The sequence below is a fragment of the Lepidochelys olivacea genome (genome assembly GCF_965140295.1).
Source record: "Lepidochelys olivacea isolate rLepOli2 genome assembly, chromosome: 11".
Lineage (NCBI taxonomy): Eukaryota > Metazoa > Chordata > Testudines > Cheloniidae > Lepidochelys > Lepidochelys olivacea.
Window position 1 is genome coordinate 62,704,143 of NC_140421.1, and position 19,879 is coordinate 62,724,021.

At 44.3% G+C, this 19,879-nt stretch overlaps 1 protein-coding gene across 4 annotated transcripts in view; it reads left to right on the forward strand.

Annotated features, from left to right (window-relative positions):
- Positions 1 to 19,879, forward strand: part of NRP2 (neuropilin 2) — a 122,598-nt gene that overhangs the window by 72,515 nt on the left and 30,204 nt on the right. For 2 of the 4 annotated variants that reach the window (XM_084643025.1, XM_084643023.1), the window contains exons 12-15: positions 1,096 to 1,248; positions 12,390 to 12,652; positions 14,365 to 14,461; positions 18,676 to 18,717. In XM_084643025.1, the coding sequence (XP_084499151.1) occupies positions 1,096 to 1,248; positions 12,390 to 12,652; positions 14,365 to 14,461; positions 18,676 to 18,717 (555 nt within the window). The remainder of the gene's footprint in view (positions 1 to 1,095; positions 1,249 to 12,389; positions 12,653 to 14,364; positions 14,462 to 18,675; positions 18,718 to 19,879) is intronic. The other 2 variants (XM_084643026.1, XM_084643024.1) reach the window with 1 other exon arrangement.

Genomic DNA, 19,879 nt, shown 5'->3' on the forward strand with positions numbered 1-19,879 from the left:
TCCCAGTCAGGAGTGTATCCTCTGACATTCTCAGAGTGCTGCTTTAGAACCAGACCCTCAGAGTAGGTCCCTTCTCTAGCCTTCATGCAGTGACTTCCCTGCTCAGATGGCATTGCAGCCTCCTCTTGCTGAGACTAAGCCTCCTCCGGGACTTTATTTGCCCTGTAGCAGTGTCCATACGGATGTTACTGCACAGCAAGCTGGCATGCGGTAGACTCACACACTAGCTTGCCGCGCAGTAACTCACAGCGTAGACATGGCCTGAGCTTCAAGCCTCCTGTGGCCCAAGAGCTATCCCTGTCCAAAGTTCTGCTACCGAGGCTCTGTTCACTTCATATAATGATGCTTTGAGCTGAGAATGAAATCTGTCCAGAGATTTCAAAGCACTGTGCAAAGGTAGGCAAGCATTGTCCTCATTTTATAGATGGGAAAACTGAGATACAGAGAGGTTAAGTGACTTGCTCAAGGTCACAGAGTGAGTCAGTGGTGGAGCTGGGAATAGAACCTAGCTCTCTTGACTCTCATCCCTTGGATTATTCCACTAGACCACTGCTGCCCCATAGCTGCATAAGTAACATTTTCATTAGTGGATGCTGACCCAGGGGTGACCATTCATAATTCCAGACATCCTGTTCTCTTCTGGCACAAATGCTTAGATCTGTCACTCGATAGCTGGGCTTTTGAGGCACTTGAGATTCTTCTTTTTTTGGAGCCAGGGTGGAACTACACTGCACCACAAGGGCACTTGGGAAACATTCGTCTCTGACATTTAAGAAGGAATTTAATATTTGGCCACTCCAGGGGATGAAGAGAAGGTGCTGATTAGAGCCTGGAAGCATTTGGTGCCTGCATTTATATTTGCTTAGTTTGGTGGATTAGCTGAAGGACTTGATGTGAGCATTTTGATGATGCAGAACTTAAGGCTGATCCTCAGAGCTGACGAAACATGAGATAGGTTGAAAGCATCCGTGAGAGAGAGATTTCATGCTTTCTTCAGTATTTATGACTTGCCAGCTATTTTAGTTTTTAAATAGCATCCCTCTATTGCAGGTTGTTCTCTAATCAAGTTTTATTTTGTTATGTTCCTTTTATAAGATGCCCAGCTTCCTGTAGGATTCAATTGCAACTTTGACCTCCCTGAAGACCTATGTGGTTGGTCTAATGACCCTGCAACAGATTATATGTGGTCTTTCCATTCTAGAAGCACCTGGTTCAGCAATTCAGGACCAAGCACTGGGTCCTTACCTGGTAAGCCAATTCATACATTATAAGGGGAAGGGGGGAACGGCTATGGCATTTTCTCCATGGAAAAGGTTATTGCAACGCTACTTAACAGTGGCAGAGATTCTGCAGAAGTGGATGTTTTCCTTTGTTAATTCTTTGGATATTCTGCTTTGTTGGCTCTTTTCTTATTTACAGGTCCGATAACCATGTCACTGAATTGCACTAACTCTCCACTAGAGATGGGCTTGAACCAAGCAGCCTGGTGCTGAATCTCGCCCCCCCTGCCCGCCCAATATAGGGATGTTTGGACTTGCATCAAAATCCTGATCCAGATTTCCTCGCGTGGGCCCATCAATACTCCCCACAGTGTGCATCCCCTCTTGCTATGTGCACACACATCGTAATAATTCCATGGCTGGACAGAGCTTGACTTCAGCTATTCTGCACCCTGTGGTTGCATGGGTTAGACTTAAATCATTTGTTGGAATAGAACTCACCAGGACCTAAGGATACAAAAAATTCTGCTTAAGTTTTACTCTTTATCTGTTCCAGCATAGGCCTGTGTTGTGGGAACAGAGGATTTGGTGTTCTAACTAGGGCTGAGTGCGCCTTGCAGGGCTTAGCTGAAGAAGGGTTTTGCTAAGATTTGTTTGCAGAGATAGGAAGTGAGACAACCCCTGCAAGTTTTCTTGGAGGCAGAAGTTCCTTATCCCTGTACCTTGGAACCAGCCCTGGGCCCTGTGCCATCTTCTTACCTGAGATGACGTTGGAGGAGTGTTGTTGGGGGTACAAAGCAGGTTCACCAGCTTCCAAATAACTTCAACCTATGTTCACTTAATTTTGATGAACATGGACTGAGTTTTGTGCAGGAAAATCAAGGGTCCCATTGAGTCAACTTGAGGTACAGATGAATATTTCACCCAGCATTATCTCCGTTCCAGATGCCACATGGAGGCACAAGGACTTTAATGCCTGTATTTAAAGAGCATGAGGATTTGATGGATCAGGTTGACCTCTCCCATTGGCTCTTACCAATAGATTTGAGTGTTGAAACCAAAGCATTCAACCTGTCAGCCACATAACAGAGGCACTGGCCAGACTGACAGTTCTAACAGCCAATTGGAAGGCAGCATAGGGAGCACCTGGCAGGCAAAGCCAAAGAGGAATGCATATATATATGAAATACATTGAATGATGAGAGTCCTCTACATCTCTACACACACCTCCCTCTTAAACACACATATGCGTACACACACACTCTTACTTATACACACACACACTTTTTCCCATTGACCGATGAGGCATCCAGATCTCTTGCAACCCCCGTCAGTGCTGTATTAAGCATAGGCTCTCTGGACATCTGACAGATTCTTTGGCTTGACACAGGTCACAGTGTGAAAAACGGAGAAACATATTTTCATATTTTGAGTGTTTATCTCTTCAGCTTTTGAGTGCTTGAGAAGATTAATATCTGAAGATCACTGGGGCCTCAGGCAACAGGAGAGAACACTTACTGCCAGTCCCAAGCTTAATAACCCTCCCCATCTCATTCGCTGTAATAATGTTTAATTAATGTAATAAGCCTCCTGCAAGTAGGAAAAAAAATTACTTATTTTTATAACTCAGACTCAATTTTTCATTTCATTTCCTCTCCCACGAGTCTTCCTACAATTAATTGACCTTTTTTTCTTAAAAGACTCGTGTGTGTTTGTTTAGGGACAATCTGGGATGAGTGATGCTCCTGCAGAGGATACGGCCTTCCCTGTGTGTCTGCAACATTAGTGGAGTTTTCTTCCTCTGTCCTTCAGTTTCTTACCCTGCCTCTCTTTCTCTCTGCTACTTCTGAATTGCAGGTCCCTTTAGCCCTTAGCGCCTGTTCCCCAGCCCATTGGAGCCGGTGGGAGTCTTTCCCTTGATTTAGTGAGCTTTGCAGCTGGCCACCACAGACCGATTTCTCTAAGTAGTTGTTGTTTGCATTACAATGGCAGCTAGAGTGTAGCTGTAGCCCTGTTGGTCCCAGGATATTAGAGAGACAAGGTGGACGATGTCTCTTTAGTAGTGCCTAGAGTCCCCCATGGAGTTTGGAGCCCCATTGTACTAGATCCTATACAGACACATAGGACGAGAGTCCGTGTCCTGAAGAGCTTACAGTCTGAACAGACAGGACAGACAGAGAGGAAACAGAGGCATCGAGGGAGGAAGTGATTTGCCCAAGATCACACAGAAGATCAGTGGCAGAACTGTGAATAGAGCCTAGGTCTCTTTTTGAGCCTGGAATGCTTCATGACAACAAAGGCTACTGAAAGGCGAGCTGGCTCCCTAAAGTGGTGCTGGCCCCTTCTTCTCCCTCTGCCCACACTCTCACCTGAAGCGCTGAGACCGTGAGAAGAGCTAGTGGCTTTAGAATCACAGCTGGCCCTGCCACGTTGATCAGTTACACCCTGTTGTTTTGAGAAGAATGTCAGACACGATCATATATGAGCCACCTGGCTGTGAGCATGTCTGGCTTTTCACTGCATTGAAGAAATATAAAGGGATTTATACAAAAAAGGACCATTGGGTCTAACTTTGTTCCCGCTTTAAAAAATTAGGAAGGAAAACACAACACAAAGGGAAACAACTATTTGCTTTTTCCAGCTTTAAAAAGAGACCTGTAATGTTAAAAAGAGCCTCTTGTAGCCTGCTGACTGGGAGCAGAATACCTATATTGTTAATTCACACTCCTTCATTCCTCTGATGGTTTTCTAGTCACCCCCTCCGGCATTTTGCTTCTACTTATAAAACTCATCGTCAGACACCAGGCAAGAAAGGATAAAAAGTCCTTTCTGTTCAGGGTGGTCTTTCCTTCTGAACCCCTGCTCCTACAAAGGGTGAGCAGTTGGGTGAAGGAGAGCAGCTGTGCTTAGTTTAGGAGCAGGGCACATGCTAATGGGGGGTTCAAAGTTGTTGGAGATCCTTAAATTTTTAACGTGCTAACCTAGAACTCTTGAGAGAAAGAAATGCACTGTGCCTTTAAGAGGTATGTGGAATGTGTTTCTATTTCTTCATCAGATGGCAAAACAAAAAAATTAAATTAAAAGGAGGGGCCTTGGCTGAGTGAGCATGGGAAGGAGGAAGTGGCTGTGCCGAAATATCATCTGAAAGGCATTTGATTAGAAAAGTCTGTCGAAAGACGAGCTCAGATTCCTTAGATATCTTCCCATTGCATTTTGTGTGTGTGCTCACAATTATTTCTCTTCTTTGGCATGGGTAATGGCTCCTTGAGACTGCCAAGACACCCTCTGCTTTCATTCCACTAGTTTTATTTCCAAGATACTCTCGCAGGCACCTTGGCGTTTCTTTTATCAGCACCATGTTCCTAGTGCTTTTAGCGACATGGATGGTCTCCGTGTCATCCCTTAAAACCTCCCGTGACAAATTCAGCTACCCCTATTGGCGAAAGTGGAGCCAAGCTGCTCAACTCAGCAGAAGCCCGTTCTTACTCCAGCTGCTATTTGCCTTTTTGTGGGGCAAAGGAACCCAGTTTCTTCCACTGTCGTGCCCCGAAAAGAGATTGCAGTTTTTTCTCTATGGATTTTCACATGCTTCCCAGATTTCCCCTGTTAGCTGCCTTGATGGAATTTACCACAATTTGCAACATGATCAGGTTTCAATGAGGTTCTGATCCTGCTCCCCCGGAAGTCAATGGCAAAACTCCCATTGTTGTCAGTGGGGTAGGATCCAGGCCTTGAGGGACCTGAAGATAAACCCACTTATTCCAGTTGTTAAGCTGGGTGTCTTGAGACGGGTAGGTGCTGACGAGCCCTGCCAAAGTCATCATCATCATTGACTGCCAGGAGTCTAAAAGATACCGGCATCATATTTCCAGCTCGTATAAATCGGTCTTGTTCAATTGCCATCAGCGGAATACACCAGCTGAGAATCTGGACCACGGATGTTTGGACATTTTTACGGTTGTTAAGGAAATGATTAGAAGATGTTACAAGAACACTGTCAGTTTAGAAATCCTAGGGCTCCATCGTCCCTCCCTTATATGTGCACTCCTATCTATCCAAGTGAGCAAAGGCTGTTCAGACCTATGTATGGGAAATAAGCACCTGTATGAATCAACCATTGCTAACCACACCTGTGACTCTACAAAACTAATGGGTAGGATTTTTATTATGTATCTTTTCCCCATTGTTGTACTTTCTCTGAGATTGAGCCATGAAAATCAATGGAGAGAATTTCACTGTGGTTTTTGGTCTGTAGCCTGCTTCACTTTGGGGGGGCAGAAGTGCTGCCATATTTTGGTTGCAGACCCAGCAGGGGAAGGTTTATTTGTTTAAAAATGTTTCCAATGGGGAAACGTTTGCATTGCTCTGAGGTTTTGCAAGAGCTCATTTTGTAAAAAAAAACCCCACAAATACTGGGCTATAGTTAAGCTGCCAGTGATCCTTTTACCCTCCTTGTGTTATTTCCCTGGGGTTTTTAAGGGCTAAATTTTTATTGCAGTCCATGAGAATTTAGGCACTCTGACCTCAGTCCTGCTCCACTGAATCAATGAAAGCTTTGCTGTTAATTTCCATGGAGTAGGATTGGGCCAATCCTGCAAATAGGGCCAGACTGTAATACCCTTATTTGTGCTGAATAGAGCCTGATACCTTGACGCGTCCCAATGAGGTTTGGGGGAGTATTTGCAGTGTTATGTCCTGCTCAGTGTTCGTAAGGGTGACACAGTTTGACCCTTTGAGGCCAAGCCCAATCATTTTGAAGTCAGTGGGAGTTTTGCCATTGATTGAGTTGGAGCCAAGTTAGTCGTCCAGTCCTAACTTGCGTGAATAGACCCTGATCCTTGCGAGCTTTGCCAACACCCCAACTAAGGGGGAGGCGAGTAGCTGCACCGCCCCAAGAACAGACCCTGAACCACATAGTGAATTACAGTGTGATTGCTGATTCTTCCCTTGCTCCCAGCACTATGCCTGGTGCTGATCCCTTCACCTGGTGCACCAGCTAAGCTGCTCAAGCCACTCCCCATGCCCATACACAAGAGGGAGAGCAGCAGCCTTGCAGTGGATGTTCTTCGTCCCCTCCCTTCCCTCTGCGATGCCGGTAGCCTGAGCTGGGGAGAAAGGGAGTTCTTATGTCTCTTACCCTCCTGCACTGCAGCACAGCCAGGGTCACAATTTGACCCTGAAGGACTGGCAAAACTCCCATTAACTTCAGTGAAAGCAGTACTTGGCCCTAGCCTTATACACAGAGGCCAGTCTTCCTTTCGTGGCTTATACATGGATGTTTGCATTCCTTTGCTGGTGATTGGCGCCACGTACAAACGCCCACATGTTGCCTGTAAAACTGGGCGGGAGTATTCTTTGGAAAGCAAAGCGGATTTTTTAAAATGTTAGGTAGTGGACTGGCTCGTCCCATGGATTCATGAAAATGGCTCACTGGCTGGTGACTCCCAGGGGCAGGTTTTGAAAAGTGTGTGTGCCCAACATGTGTAAACAAAAACTGATGCCCAGATTGTGCATGTAACACCTTTATTTGTGGGCTGATGTCTTTCGTTGTGCATGCATAAAAGTGTGGAGACACACAGATCAGTGTGTGGGAGCCTGGGTACACACACATCCGATTCATACAAAAGTGCGCCATTTCCATTGGTTTGTAAGTGGTCCTCATGCAAATATTGAGCAGAACATTTATCATAAACATCTGGCTCTAACTACTACTTGAGCATCTGAAGCACTGAGCATCCACAACCAGAATTCGTATGGCCCTCATCACCATATTGGGGAACCCCACAGTCAGTATGTATTTTTAGCTTACCAACACCCCTGCAGAATTAAGAGGTAGGTACAGGGTCACGCAGCAGGTCAGTAGCCTAGCTGGGAATTAAACCTCAGATCAGTGCCCCCTCCACTGGACCATTTACCGCAAGCTTGGAAGAGCAGGAGCTAGATATAGATGCGTAGATACAGATGGAAGTGGTAGTTGTGAATATGACGTAGTGATGGAAATCACAGACAGCAAAGCTGTGCAGGTAGCAGCAGGACATGATGACCTGAAAGAGCGGGAGAATGTATTCACTTTAGCCAATAGGAGGCAGGTGTTGGTGTGGTGTGGTGTGGTGCTTTCACTGAAAGTCCCAGAGGAATTGGCTTTGCAATAATGGTCAGTGCAGTGACTTGTGAAAGAGGTCTAGGTGAATGCAAAGATCCTGCATAAGAGTAGCAACTGTAAGTCAACAATGTCCAGTGAAGAGGAAACTCTATGGCCTTTGACTGAGAATTGTGGTAATTGACTGTCTATATCTGACCCAACGTGTTCTGTTGGAACACCTCCAGATGTGCTGCTGTGACCTGTCATTGTATCTGTTTTTCTTGGGAGCCAATTGTTGTGTATTCAGGAACCAAGTACAGATAGATTGACCTTGTGAGATAAGCTGCTGTACCAACTCATGATTTAAGCATGACCTGGACTGTGAGACTTCATCCCCTGCTGCACCTAATACTCTCTCAGATGGCTGGCTAGTAGGAGGGAAAGGTGCTAACCAAAAGAAGTGCGTGTTGGGCAGATGGTTTGTTTGGATTTCCAGATGGTTTGTTTGGAGGATCAGTCTTGTGATTGATCTGGGGCTCACTAAGGTACACATATAATTGATTATGCTGTGGTCTGGTCGGTGATGGTTGCATGTTCACGCTGCTCTTGCTCTACTAAATCCAGATGCATCCATAAATCTCCATGGAAAATGACAGAAGCACCATTTGCAGAAACAGCAGCAGGCTAAGATGCCTGAACGTATTTGTCCTGTGAGCTGGCCTCTTGAACCTCCGATGCCAGTTCTGTGGGAGCCTTATCGACTGTGTCATTAGCAAGAACAGATGCTTTGAAGCAAAGATCTAGGGAAGTGGCTGAAATGCATTTTTTGATCCTGAAAGGATTGATCAGATCTCCTGTACAGTCTTTCTTCACATGTTTTAGCCACACAAGAGATTTTCTTTCAGGTGTCTTCTCTGCGCTGCAAGACTTCCATTAACTGTCAGAAATATCAACGACTGGAACAGCGAGGCTCAGACATGCTGAGTCAGCAATTAGCTCGGCGGTGGCCTTGTTTAGTTGGTCTCAGCATGTTCACAAGGCTTTTCATTAAGGTCCCTCCAGCCATTAGAATGACCCACTAGCTTCATGTTCAAATGGCATAGCAAGTAATGTCTGCCTTTGCTCAACTAGTCTCTCTCTAAACTGCCTTATAAAGCACAAAACCACATCCCAACAAAACCCGCTGTCAGCTGCAGGGAAGCAGTTGGTGGAATTGCCCAAAGAATGAGCACACCTGTGGCTCATACTACTTGGTATTGTTCAAATAGGTCAAGATAGCACTTTATCACTCCAAAAAGAGACCAGCTGAAAGTCCTTATAAACACAGGGAACATAGAGTTTCAGCAAGCTACTACGCCTCTGAAAGAGGTTGTGTTGAAGTGATATTGGATTGTTTTTGGCAGCATTTCAGAAGATTCTTTGATTACACAAACTGATGGAAATGGGAAGACTTAACAGGTCAAATCAGCCCTGCTATATAAGTAGACACAACTCCACTGAAGTCAACATATTCTCACCAGGCTGTTTAGCTCAGGCTGTTTTCCTGGCCCAGTGGTGGCGTGATGCAGAGCCAGATCAATGTGTGCATGTGCACAAAGGTGCAACTATGTAATTTGTGCAACCTCCTGGTTTTTCAGAGCCTTTGACCATCTTCAAGACCTTCAGTGGGAGCTAGGGTTGCTCAGCACCTCACTCGATGAGGCCACTTTTATTTAGATGTCTAAATGAGGGTTGACTCTAGCTTTGGGAAGCTTGGTATGCAGAGGCCACATTTAGGATTAAGGCCCCATTGTGCTAGATGCTGTACAAACACACTGGAAGACATCCCTACCCCGAACAGCTTACAGTTCAAGGCACCAGTTCTGCAATTGGATCCACTCAGACAGCCCCCTGGTACCAGACAGAGCCCCGTTGACTTGAATGGGTCTCTCCAGGGACACAAGGATCTCATGGCAGGACAAAATCTAAGAAGACAAGCAACACATGGAGGATGAGGATACAGTCAAATATACTCCATTTTCAGAAAGTGCTAAAAACTCATAAATCCAAGTGGTGTTTTTATTCATGACTGGGTGACTTGCCTTGGAAGCAGTTTTAGCTTCAAGATAATTATACTTTGCTGTTTGTTTTTTTCTTTTGAGGGTATTTTTTTTTTGGGTTGATTGTTTTTGTTTTTCCTTTGAAAAGGCTGGTGGTGAATTATAGAAAGAGAATTTGAATTCAGGAGACCTTGGCCACTGATTATATCTTATCACTGCTTATGCGTGAAGTACAGCTTGTTCTTTTTGCTTCCTCCACTTGTTTATCTCTTGCATCTTCTCCTCCTCCACTACCACTCTGTAGTGAATCACTAGACCCCTCCTCCACTAGAAAACAGCATGGTACTTTTTCAAATGATATTCATTCAGCTGGGATTTGGCAAACACTCTTTGATCTTTTCTCTGCTGATGTTTGCATTAAAGTGGACAAAGTGGACAAATTCATGTGAAGTCAGTGGAATTTCTCAAGGAATGAACGTGTCTGTTACTTTTTGATCATATGTACAGGGAGTACACAAAAGTTTAGTATTTTGTTCAGACAAAATTTGACTTTAACTTCATTTAGCTGATGCAGCAGCAGCACAAAATTGATTGTATGGGTTGTTTTTTTTTTGCAGGGGAGGAGGGAAGGGATCTGCCTTCTGGTGTTTTGAAACCTGAGTCAGTCAATCTACAGGTCTCTGTTTGAAGTTCTGGAGATGCATTTGGCGTGATTTTCAAATTGCTCAGTGTTGAGCTAATTCTTTTGTTGATGTTGGTGGTAAAACTTCAATGGGAGCAGACTTAGGCCAATTAAGAGCTTTTCAAAATCCCACCCATCAAGGTCAAAGGAGCTAAGACAGCAGGAGTGCAGTAGGGAGAGGAAACTACACATCTCTAAGTCGTGGTATCTGTGTCAGAGTGAAGGAAAAGAGAAAAGGGCTGTCACATGGTATGCTAATGACACATACCAGCCATAGAGTAGCTGTGTTCATTTTTGTATTGGACAGGCAGAAGAACTGGCACGTAAAGTACAGTAAATATCAGCAGTAGCACTTTCCTTCTAAATTCAATGTATTTCAGAATTCCAGGGCTTCCACATATTCTATTACAGGAGAAGCGCTTAGAGTGGAATTTATTTTAATGCCATGGGTTAGATAAAGATATCGAGTAGTCTAGATAAACCCAGCCAAGTGCTGTGCTGAAGGCCTTTTGCTGCTACATGCATTTCCGAGTCCAGTTACATCTGTGGACTTCGCCTGTGTGATCAGATGTGGTTGGCCTTTATACGTTCCGCTATCTGTTCCCCCTCCCTAGGGACTGATATATGGTTATAGTCTGAAAAGTGACTTGTGCGTTTTAAAAAAGCATTACTGTATTCAACACACCTGCTCCTGGAGTTTAATACTGTCTGAGTCATATTTGCTTATTTTCTTACAAAAACAAGTTTGATCCCTTATTTGCACTTCAGGGCCAATCCAGCTACAGCATGGAAAAACTGAGAGCTGGATTTATTCTGCCTCATGTATCATCAACAAAATTGTCAGCTCAGTTTTGATAGCAAAGTACTTACCACTGGTGATGAAAAGAATCACAAAGAACACAGCTTGATAAGCTTGATATCCAGATAGTAGGATGTGTTTGCAATGCTGGCGGTTAGAAAAATCAACTTCAAGCTTCTAAACTAAGCAAATTTCAGGCAGAATAAATATAACCCCCCCTTCCCCTCCCCACAATGTCATTCTTGTAGAGTCATTTTTTCGGACTATAACTGCACTGAAACGTGTCCTAATTATGTCAATCTTTGGCTTATGCTTTCCAGTGACATTATAGGTATCCTACCACACTATGGCTGCTGGTGAAAAAGACATCTCCCTTACTGCTCAGGCTTTGTATTTATACAGTGGGTATTTCTCTTCCAGACACTAAACTCCACAGAAGTACAGAGTTTACGCTTGATACAGCACAGCGTTTCTAACTCCCAGTAGTAGCTCTTGATTTATCTGCATTGTTTGCGATGTGGACATTCTTGGCAGGGCTAGTTTTGTATCAGTCCCTGTAAAATCCTGATCTTTTCACAGAATTCTTTTCTCTAGAATTTTTCTGTCACTATTGGTTTTCACTTCACAGACATATGTCTCAGTTTTCCCAACAGCAGGAACAAAGTTTTCAGTTTATTTGTTATTCCAATCTCTCCCTCCCAACAGCTACCACCCTGTGTATCTCCCCGCCATCAGATGGTGCTGAATGAATGTGCAGTAGTGTTTTTGTTTGTTTTTAAAATGAGAAACACCTCAGGATTGCGCTACTCGTGGTATTTTGGTGGAATCCGCGTTGTGAATCCTCTGAGACTATGTTCTGGGCTCGTTCATGCTGGATGTACAGCAAGAACTGACTCACTCATTCTTTCTTCCCACTTTTTGATTCAGTATCAGTAGAAATTAAGCCCAGTATTCATGTTCCGAATAGAAAGGAAATCCCAGTTTGGGGATCTATTGGAAGCTGAACATGAAGTTCACCTGGCTGTATACAGCAAACGACTCACTAAACAATTGTGTGTAAGTTTCAACCACTTATGATACTCAAAAAGGGTGCCCCTTAATGTCCACAGTGTAAGTTCTAAGGACCAGCATACCCCATGAAGCAAAATATGAGCTGACGTCCTTTAGAAGAACCAAGAGATGAAGCATCACACACAGAATATATTGTGGGCTTCATTTTCAAACCTAAGTTAGAGCACCCAACTTTGCCCGTGGGTACTCAAATCAACATGGGCACCCAAAGGCCCATTTAGGGCTCTTGTTCCCATTTGAGCATCCAGGTATAGATCCAAGTGCTCTAACTTAACTACCTGGGTTTGAAAATTGGTCCAATTAACAGGTGGAAATGTAATCAACCCTGTGGGACAACTTTGGGTTCCTATGGGAGAACTTCTCCTTTGGATGAGAACTATGAAGTGTTATCAGCTGTGCTTGCTAGCATCTCCTGCTGAGAACTGGAAGGTGTAACATTCATTACAAATGCTAACAGGTGACTGGATCAGGTTCTACTTCTTTTCTCCTTGAACAGAGAGTAAAAGCTACTTGCGGCTGCAGAGCAGTGGGAGGAGAGCGGACCAGCGCACCCGGCTCATCAGCCCTGTGATCTACTTGCCCAGGAGTGCTGTCTGCATGGTGTTCCAGTACCACGCATCTGGCAGGAATGGGATAATGCTGCAGGTGTGGCGGGAAGCAAGCCAGGAGAATAAGCTGTTGTGGATCATCTCGGAAGACCAAGGGGATGAGTGGAAAGAGGGACGGATCATTCTGCCAAGCTACGATATGGACTATCAAGTAAGATGATAAAGGGCCATTTGTTCTGAGCTTCGAGTGGATTTTAGTGATACATATGTCAATATTTCAAAGGGCTGTGCCCATTCATCATTAGGGAACCTCCTCGAGCAGAGCTGTTTTCAATGTATTTCTTATGTTGCTATAGTAACTAAATAACACTCTATTTGTTATTCAGAATGTGGCTGTCTTTATAAACAGACTTAGGTCTTTGTTCATCCTGTTGCCTTTTATATTTCTGAAATCTCCCCTTTTACAAATATTTTCCTCCCTTTTCTTTTGGATGATTATCAGGTAATCTAAGAGACACAAAGCCCTAAGGAGCAAACACAAACAAATCCTGCCAGCAGAAAGGTGGGGAGGTAGGAGAGAGGGAGCCCACTTTGAAGGAGAGAATGAAAAAAAAGCAAACACCACTTTCCTTACCTTGGCTCCAAGTCTGGATGTTGGGGATGTGGGAGGGTGAAATCAGGTCTGTGTGACACCTTGAGACCAGAAGGCATTCAAGGCAAGCAGATAATATGAACTTAAGGGCCCGATCCTGCCTCCATTGTGTCAGTGGGAAGAGGATTGGGCCCACATAGACACGACCCACGTGCCCAGTCCTGCAAAACTTTCCAACGCCGCCAGCACCCCATTGTGAAGTTAATGAAAGGGTTTGCAGAACAGTGTATCAATCTCTTCTCCAACCAAAGAGCAGCTACGGCTGGCTGGTAAGGCAAGCCAAAACTCAGCCAGCTAGCCAGGGAACATGTGCTGCCTATTCTTACTTATTAGTGAGTCACTGTGCTCAGCACTGTCCAAAACAGAATGGAAAACATGGTTCCCACCCCGTGGAACTTAGGGTCTGACCCTGCAGTCTCGACTACTGCAAAACTCCCAGTTGAGGTCAGGGAGAGGTTTCCTTGTGTGAGGACTGCGGGATTGGGCTTCAAGTTATCAGTGGAAAGGAAGCGATGGCTACAAACATGAAGCAAAGGTCTTTGTACCAGTATTCCTGGAGAGGTATTGCTGGTATGTGTGCGTTCGTTTGGCTTTTTAATAAAATACCAGTGCACACAATGTGCTTACAGATAAGGGTACTTGGCGTTTAGGTAGTACTTTGCATGTTAAAAGTGATGTACAGCCATTAACTAACTAACTGAATATTACTTAAATAATGCAGGTATTTTCACTCAGCATTTTTCACAGCTAACTATTATCACTTTAAACTTACTCCAGGTAGTAAACCTCTTTTTTATCATGTCCTGTGTCCAGTATTCACTCAATGGGGCAGCTCCTCAGCTGGTATAAATCCATGTTGCTCCGTTGACTTCACTGGAACTATGCCGATTAACTCCTGCTGAGCCCATGATAACCAGTGAAACCCCACGTCAGTTGTCCTGGTTTGTAGTCCCTGAAAAATGCATTTTATTCAAACAAACTGCGAGTTGGGAATCCAGCTGTCAATTGATGGGCCAAATGATGAACTCCCTGAGTTTTTACTGAGTCCCTACTCAGACAGAACTCTCACTGCCAGTGGAAGTTTTTCCACAGTGAGGTCTGGTAAAACTGGGTAAGGACACCAGCATTTGGCCCCTTGCCATTAGCTTCTCAAGTGTGACTGAAAAGTGGGGAGCACATTTTCGGCTTTTTCCCCCAGGGGAACAAGGACTGCTTGCACTGCTTGTGAGTGGAAGCCTAACGGTGACATTTCTGTTCTGATTTGCTTGTAGATTGTGTTTGAGGGTGTTATACGCAAAGGACATTCGGGAGAAATTGCCATCGATGACATCCGGATTGGCTCCGATATCTCCCTAGAGAATTGCATGGGTACGTAAACATCTGTCTCGCGGACTTATAGATTTTTAGGGCTAGAATGGATCTTCGTGACATTTAGTCTGACCTCCAGCATAACGCAGCTCATGGAATTACACCCGGTGATTCTGGTATCCTCTCGGCTGCACAAAATTAGACAAGGAATCACTGTTGCATGCAGCAAAAGTAGTCCAGTTCATGAGGGCCTTTGTTTCTAGGATTCTGCCAAGGGACCGTAACTCTTCTCCTGCCTGAGCTATAGTGATTTTCTGGATTTCAATAAAGCTACTCTGCGTCTGAAGGAAATCAGGAAAAATAAGTCCCTAGGGAACATAGGTACTGGTGTCAAAGGCATCAAGGGGAATATATATGTCTACAGAGGAAGGCTGAAACAATAGGTGGGGTTATTAAAGAATACGCTGTATAAAAAGGACATGCACAAAATTTAAAAGGAAAGTGCTAGACACAGGAAACCAGCTGCCAGTCAGCATTACATGCTTGGAGGGGCTGATGGGTTCAATAGGAGCCTTTTCTAATGAGAGATAAATAGCAGAGGGGTTTTACAGCAGTGTTAACACAATAACGAAAGAGAAGGTTGTGCTAGAATTCATCATTTCCCAATCCAGGGCAAAAGTCAGGTAGACAGGTTCATTAAACATGAAAGCTACATAAGCTTTAAAAATGTTTATTAGGGGTTTACCACTGGAATGGTAATTTAACCGTTCATCCATCTAGCCTACCCATCCCTCTTTTGTATTTAGATAATGGCAGTCCCCAGATAATGAACATGGGATAGAGTCTGACATGATGTTCATTTCCATTGATTTCAATGTCACGCAGGGTCTGGCCCTAGAGGAGTGGTGGGTGGAGTTGGACTACGTAAAATATCTAATTAGTAGATGTCCATGGGCCTCCCATTCTGTACAGCGGCAGGAGAAGTGCGTGGCTGTTACACACCTCCTAAGGGGCCACACCCAACCGGCCTGAAATCAGAGTCTTTCCATTGGAGCTGGCCATGGCCCAAGGTGGACTTAAAAAGGTTCACATCAGCAAGACGTCTCTGCACAGGTTGCCAGGGGCCTCCTAAATTCAGCAAGATAGGTCACTAGGGTGAGCGAGAAAATGAACCACACATGACAGTTGTTAGTCACCTTGCTTAATGCACCACAGGAAGGCTCAGATACTGCGGTAATACGGGCAGTACAAGAACCTGAATAGAATAGAATAGAATAGAGGTCAACGGCTTGTCCTGGAGTGGTTCTGAGCTCCTTGAGTCCCAGTTTCTTTGAAGCTTTTAACTCTACTGACCGTTTGCCCTTGTGCCCAAAGAGCTAATTTTGCATGTGAAAAATTCTGTGTTGGCATTTGACAAACATGGCATGGCGTCCATAGCATAAAAAAGAAACACGAATGATGAATAATGTTAGTAACTTTTTTCTTTTCTATCTTTTATAAAATACTCAAACTTGCTTGATTAGCCGATATTTTGTTTTTATATACATGTAAGTAAAACTTTAAGTGTTAAAACAAAGCCCTCTGTAAGTCATAAAGGTCCAAAAAATGTTAGACTACCTCTAAAAATTGCTTCAAACTGCTACATAGATTTACTTGTATCTTTTCAGGAACTTAAATCTGGACCTATGAACCTCATAGTAAATGGTGATATTTTGGTTTTGATCATGCCTGACAAAGGGATTTTTAAATGGTTTTAACTGAAAAATGTAATGCTATCTCGGCTGTAAGGTCACTTCCAAAGCCACCATAGCAATATGAAACAATATGCGCATACCACATTCCCTCTTTGTCAGCACCATAAAAGTAACTGACAAGGGTAACAGGCTACTGTTTTTAAAATGTAATCCTGGGAAATAATCTGATTCCTTTTCAGCCTGAAAAGAACTCTAATAACTCTCAATAATTTTTTCCTTTGGAAAACCTGTCACTCGTGTTCTGAACTTGAGCGATGATTTCACAATGCTCATTACAGCCACAGCCTGGTTGTATGACTCACAGGCGAACTGCAGAAGTAATCTAAAAATACTCAGAAGTCTATTACTTTTGAGAACAAATAATCACTAATAAGCACTGATTATTGCTTTTCAGATCCAGTAATTTGTAACAGATCACTTCTTCAAAGTAACTTGAAAAATCACGCTCCTTTGTTTATTGGAACTGTAAGACAGAGGGGTGCATGGCTAGCCAGAAGTGACATGACCTGTGAAAATTGAAACTAGAGATGGGCTGGAACCCAGACCCCAGATCCAAACACCACCTTTTACGGTGTTTTGGAATCTGAACACTGATTCAGATTGGAATTTGGTAGCAGGCTCCTATTTCTATGATGACTGAATCCCTGAATTCAAACACTTCTGAACTTGGGGCATATTGTACCCTGAAGTCTGGATCTAAATCCAACTTTTTAGTTCTGACCAATCTCAGACTGCCTATGATGGCATGTGGCCCATTGGTAACTGCCAGTAGCAAATATTACCAACGGCTGGAGATGGGGCACTAGATGGAGAGTTACTACAGATAATTCTCTCCCAGGTATCAGCCTTGTAGGTCTTGCCCACATGCTCAGGGTCTAATTGATCACCATATTTGGGGTTGGGAAGGAATTTTCCTCGAAGTCAGATTGTCAGAGACCCTGGGGGGTTTTTTTGCTTTCCTCTGCAGCATGAGGCACGAGACATTTGCTGGTTTAAACTAGTGTAAATGGTGAATTCTCTGTAACTTGAAGTCTTTAAACCATGATTTGAGGACTTCAGTAACTCAGCCAGAAGGGAGGGGTCGTTACAGGAGTGAGTGGCTGAGGTTCTGTGGCCAGCAACATGAAGGAGGTCAGACTAGATGATCACGATAGTCCCTTCTGACCTTAAAGTCTGTAAGTCTATGAAAGAGGGGCTTCTGCAATATTGTGAAATCCACACCCCTGCTTCCACTGAGGGGCTCCTGTGAGCAGTGTTTTCTAGATATGGTTACCACCTTTTAAATTAAAAAAACAAACAAAAAAAACAGCACCCACCCGGGCCCCCAAGGCAAGCCTACCACAACCCCATCAACAAGGTAACTCCACAACAGCCCCTTCAACAGCCACTTATAGTATCTAGAGAGGTAATGATTAATAACTTCATTGATAACAAATGGGCATTTGTTTTATCAGCATATTTTGCAAGCCAGTCTTTGTAGTCTGTTTCGTTTAGCCCATTGTCACTGAATGTGCAGTTTCTGATTCAAACTTTTTTTTTTCCGGGCATGTAGTACGATCACTCGCACCATTTCCCTGATCGTCTATTATTTCATGCCTCGCACATGTCCTGACTTTCGCGTGACTCAAACCCCCACTCGTATACACGGGCAGACAGTTGCTGTATTTTCAACAAGTTTGATCTGTTATCGCTTAAACTGCAGAAGTGGGAACACTGCAGCATCTTTAGCTGGACACAGAAACTTTTAACATCAGCTATCGCAGTGTATTGTGATATCATGCAAATCTTTAGACCCACACTAAAGAAACCCCGGCAGATTACATTATTTTTCTGGCAACTGGCAAATCCATAAAAAAAACTGTCCAGTCCGATTAAATTCTGGCCAGGTGGTAACCCTGTTCCCAGACAGTGGCTTGTGGGCCCAGTGTGGAGGGGGCCTCGGTGAGCAGGTTTGGAGAACAAGCCCACCCCGCACTCACCCCACAGCATCAGCTCCTGTCCTGCTCCAGCAGCCAGGCCAAAACTGAGTGGCACTGCGGCCCAACAGGCCAGGTCACAACATCCAGTATGGGGAGCTGGGCCCGACCCTGGGAGACAAGAGCTGCTACTGCCAGTGGGTGCAGGGCGGGCTTGCTCTCCAAACCTTCCTCCTCCACCCCACCCTGAACCTCTCCTCGACCCCAGGCCAGGATTAGGATTGCAGTGCCAGGGCAGAAGGTGTTGTTGCAGGTGGTGAGTGCCTCCTCACAAGGCCAGGAGAATGCAGTGGAGGAGGAGAAGGACGCTGGTGTATGATTTTGGGCCCCACCCAGAAACTTATATACAATAGGTGGGTCGCCTTACTAAAAAGTTTGGGAACCACTGGATTAAGGCTCCCCATTTAGTCCTAGGGGTCACTGATGCTGATGTCGGGCCTGAGGAGATGTCACTGATAAGTAACTAGGGACACATCCGACGTGATCTTCTGTTTGTTTTAAATATTCTCCTCTCTAAAACCAGAACATTTTTTTCCCTTTGCAGAACCCATCACAGCTTTCCCAGGTGAGAACTTCTACATTCCAGGTAAAACGGCACTTATTAGAATAACTTCTCTGATGGCATGATTTCATTTTTGGTTTTTATTTTTTTAATCAGTGTGTGTGCATATGAAAATAATGTGCACTGTTACGAGACAAGAGAAACGGTAAATGTGCAATATGCCTTCCCAACAGCACATGGCACTAGCCTATGCACTCTTCCTGGAAGCAGGGGCGGGGGTAGCAGAGCAGGCTTTGCTACCTCATGTCGAATTAAAGTTCGGAAACCCATAATGGAGACAAATAAGACCAGATAAAATGCTCTGCTTTGCAATGCCCAGTGAGGCGCAATAAAGCTTAAATGTAGGACCCAGGAGCAAAGAGAAACCACCGACAGATTTAACCAGAAAGATTGGTAGTGAGTTAAGAGTAAAAGGGGTGGCAGAGATTTATTTGAAGCATGAAGATGGGTGCTTTCCAGCGGACAGATGCCAAAACTATTAGTGAGGTACAGAGGCTGCGGACCTGCCTGCAAGGAGAAGGAAATTAGGAGGTAGAATTGGAAGAACAACTGCCACCAGGAGTTTGGAAGTTGACATTCAATAAAAGGGAAACAAGGTGAAATGGTGCATTTAATAGCGTAATGCTAGTCTAAAGAATAGCAAATGGGATTCTTCTCTTTGATAAAACCTACAGAGTAAAACAAAAGGAAGAGGAATACAGAGAGAGTGCCTGCTCATTAAACACGTTTCTGGTTCAGCGGGGATGCTGTTTTCTACCCTGAAAAAATGTGAGCTGTCCTCTTCTCGGGAAGGTTTTTCATCTCTTTCCCAGTGTCTGATGCTGGCTACCTCTCCGGGAGCGAATGCGTAGGTTGTCAAACTCCAAGAAAGGAAAAGCAGGAATCCTTAGTTTTAAAAAGTTCTGCCTATTTAGAAATGGCCCCTTTATTTTCAGCAGGTTATAATATCCCTCCTGACCATCTCTCCTAAACTGTTGCGTTGAACTGTTAAAAAGTGTTGGGTTTCACTCCAGAAGTAGCTGCTTTTCAGTGATTGGTGAAGCCGTTCCTTTGTCAATAGTTTGCAAAGTGCTTTGGGATCTATGGTTCCAGATGAAAATTATCCAAAGCCCACTGACGTTGCCAGAGAATCTCCCATTGACTTCAGTGGGGTTTGGACCAGCCTGTAAGTTATTAGCATTAGAAG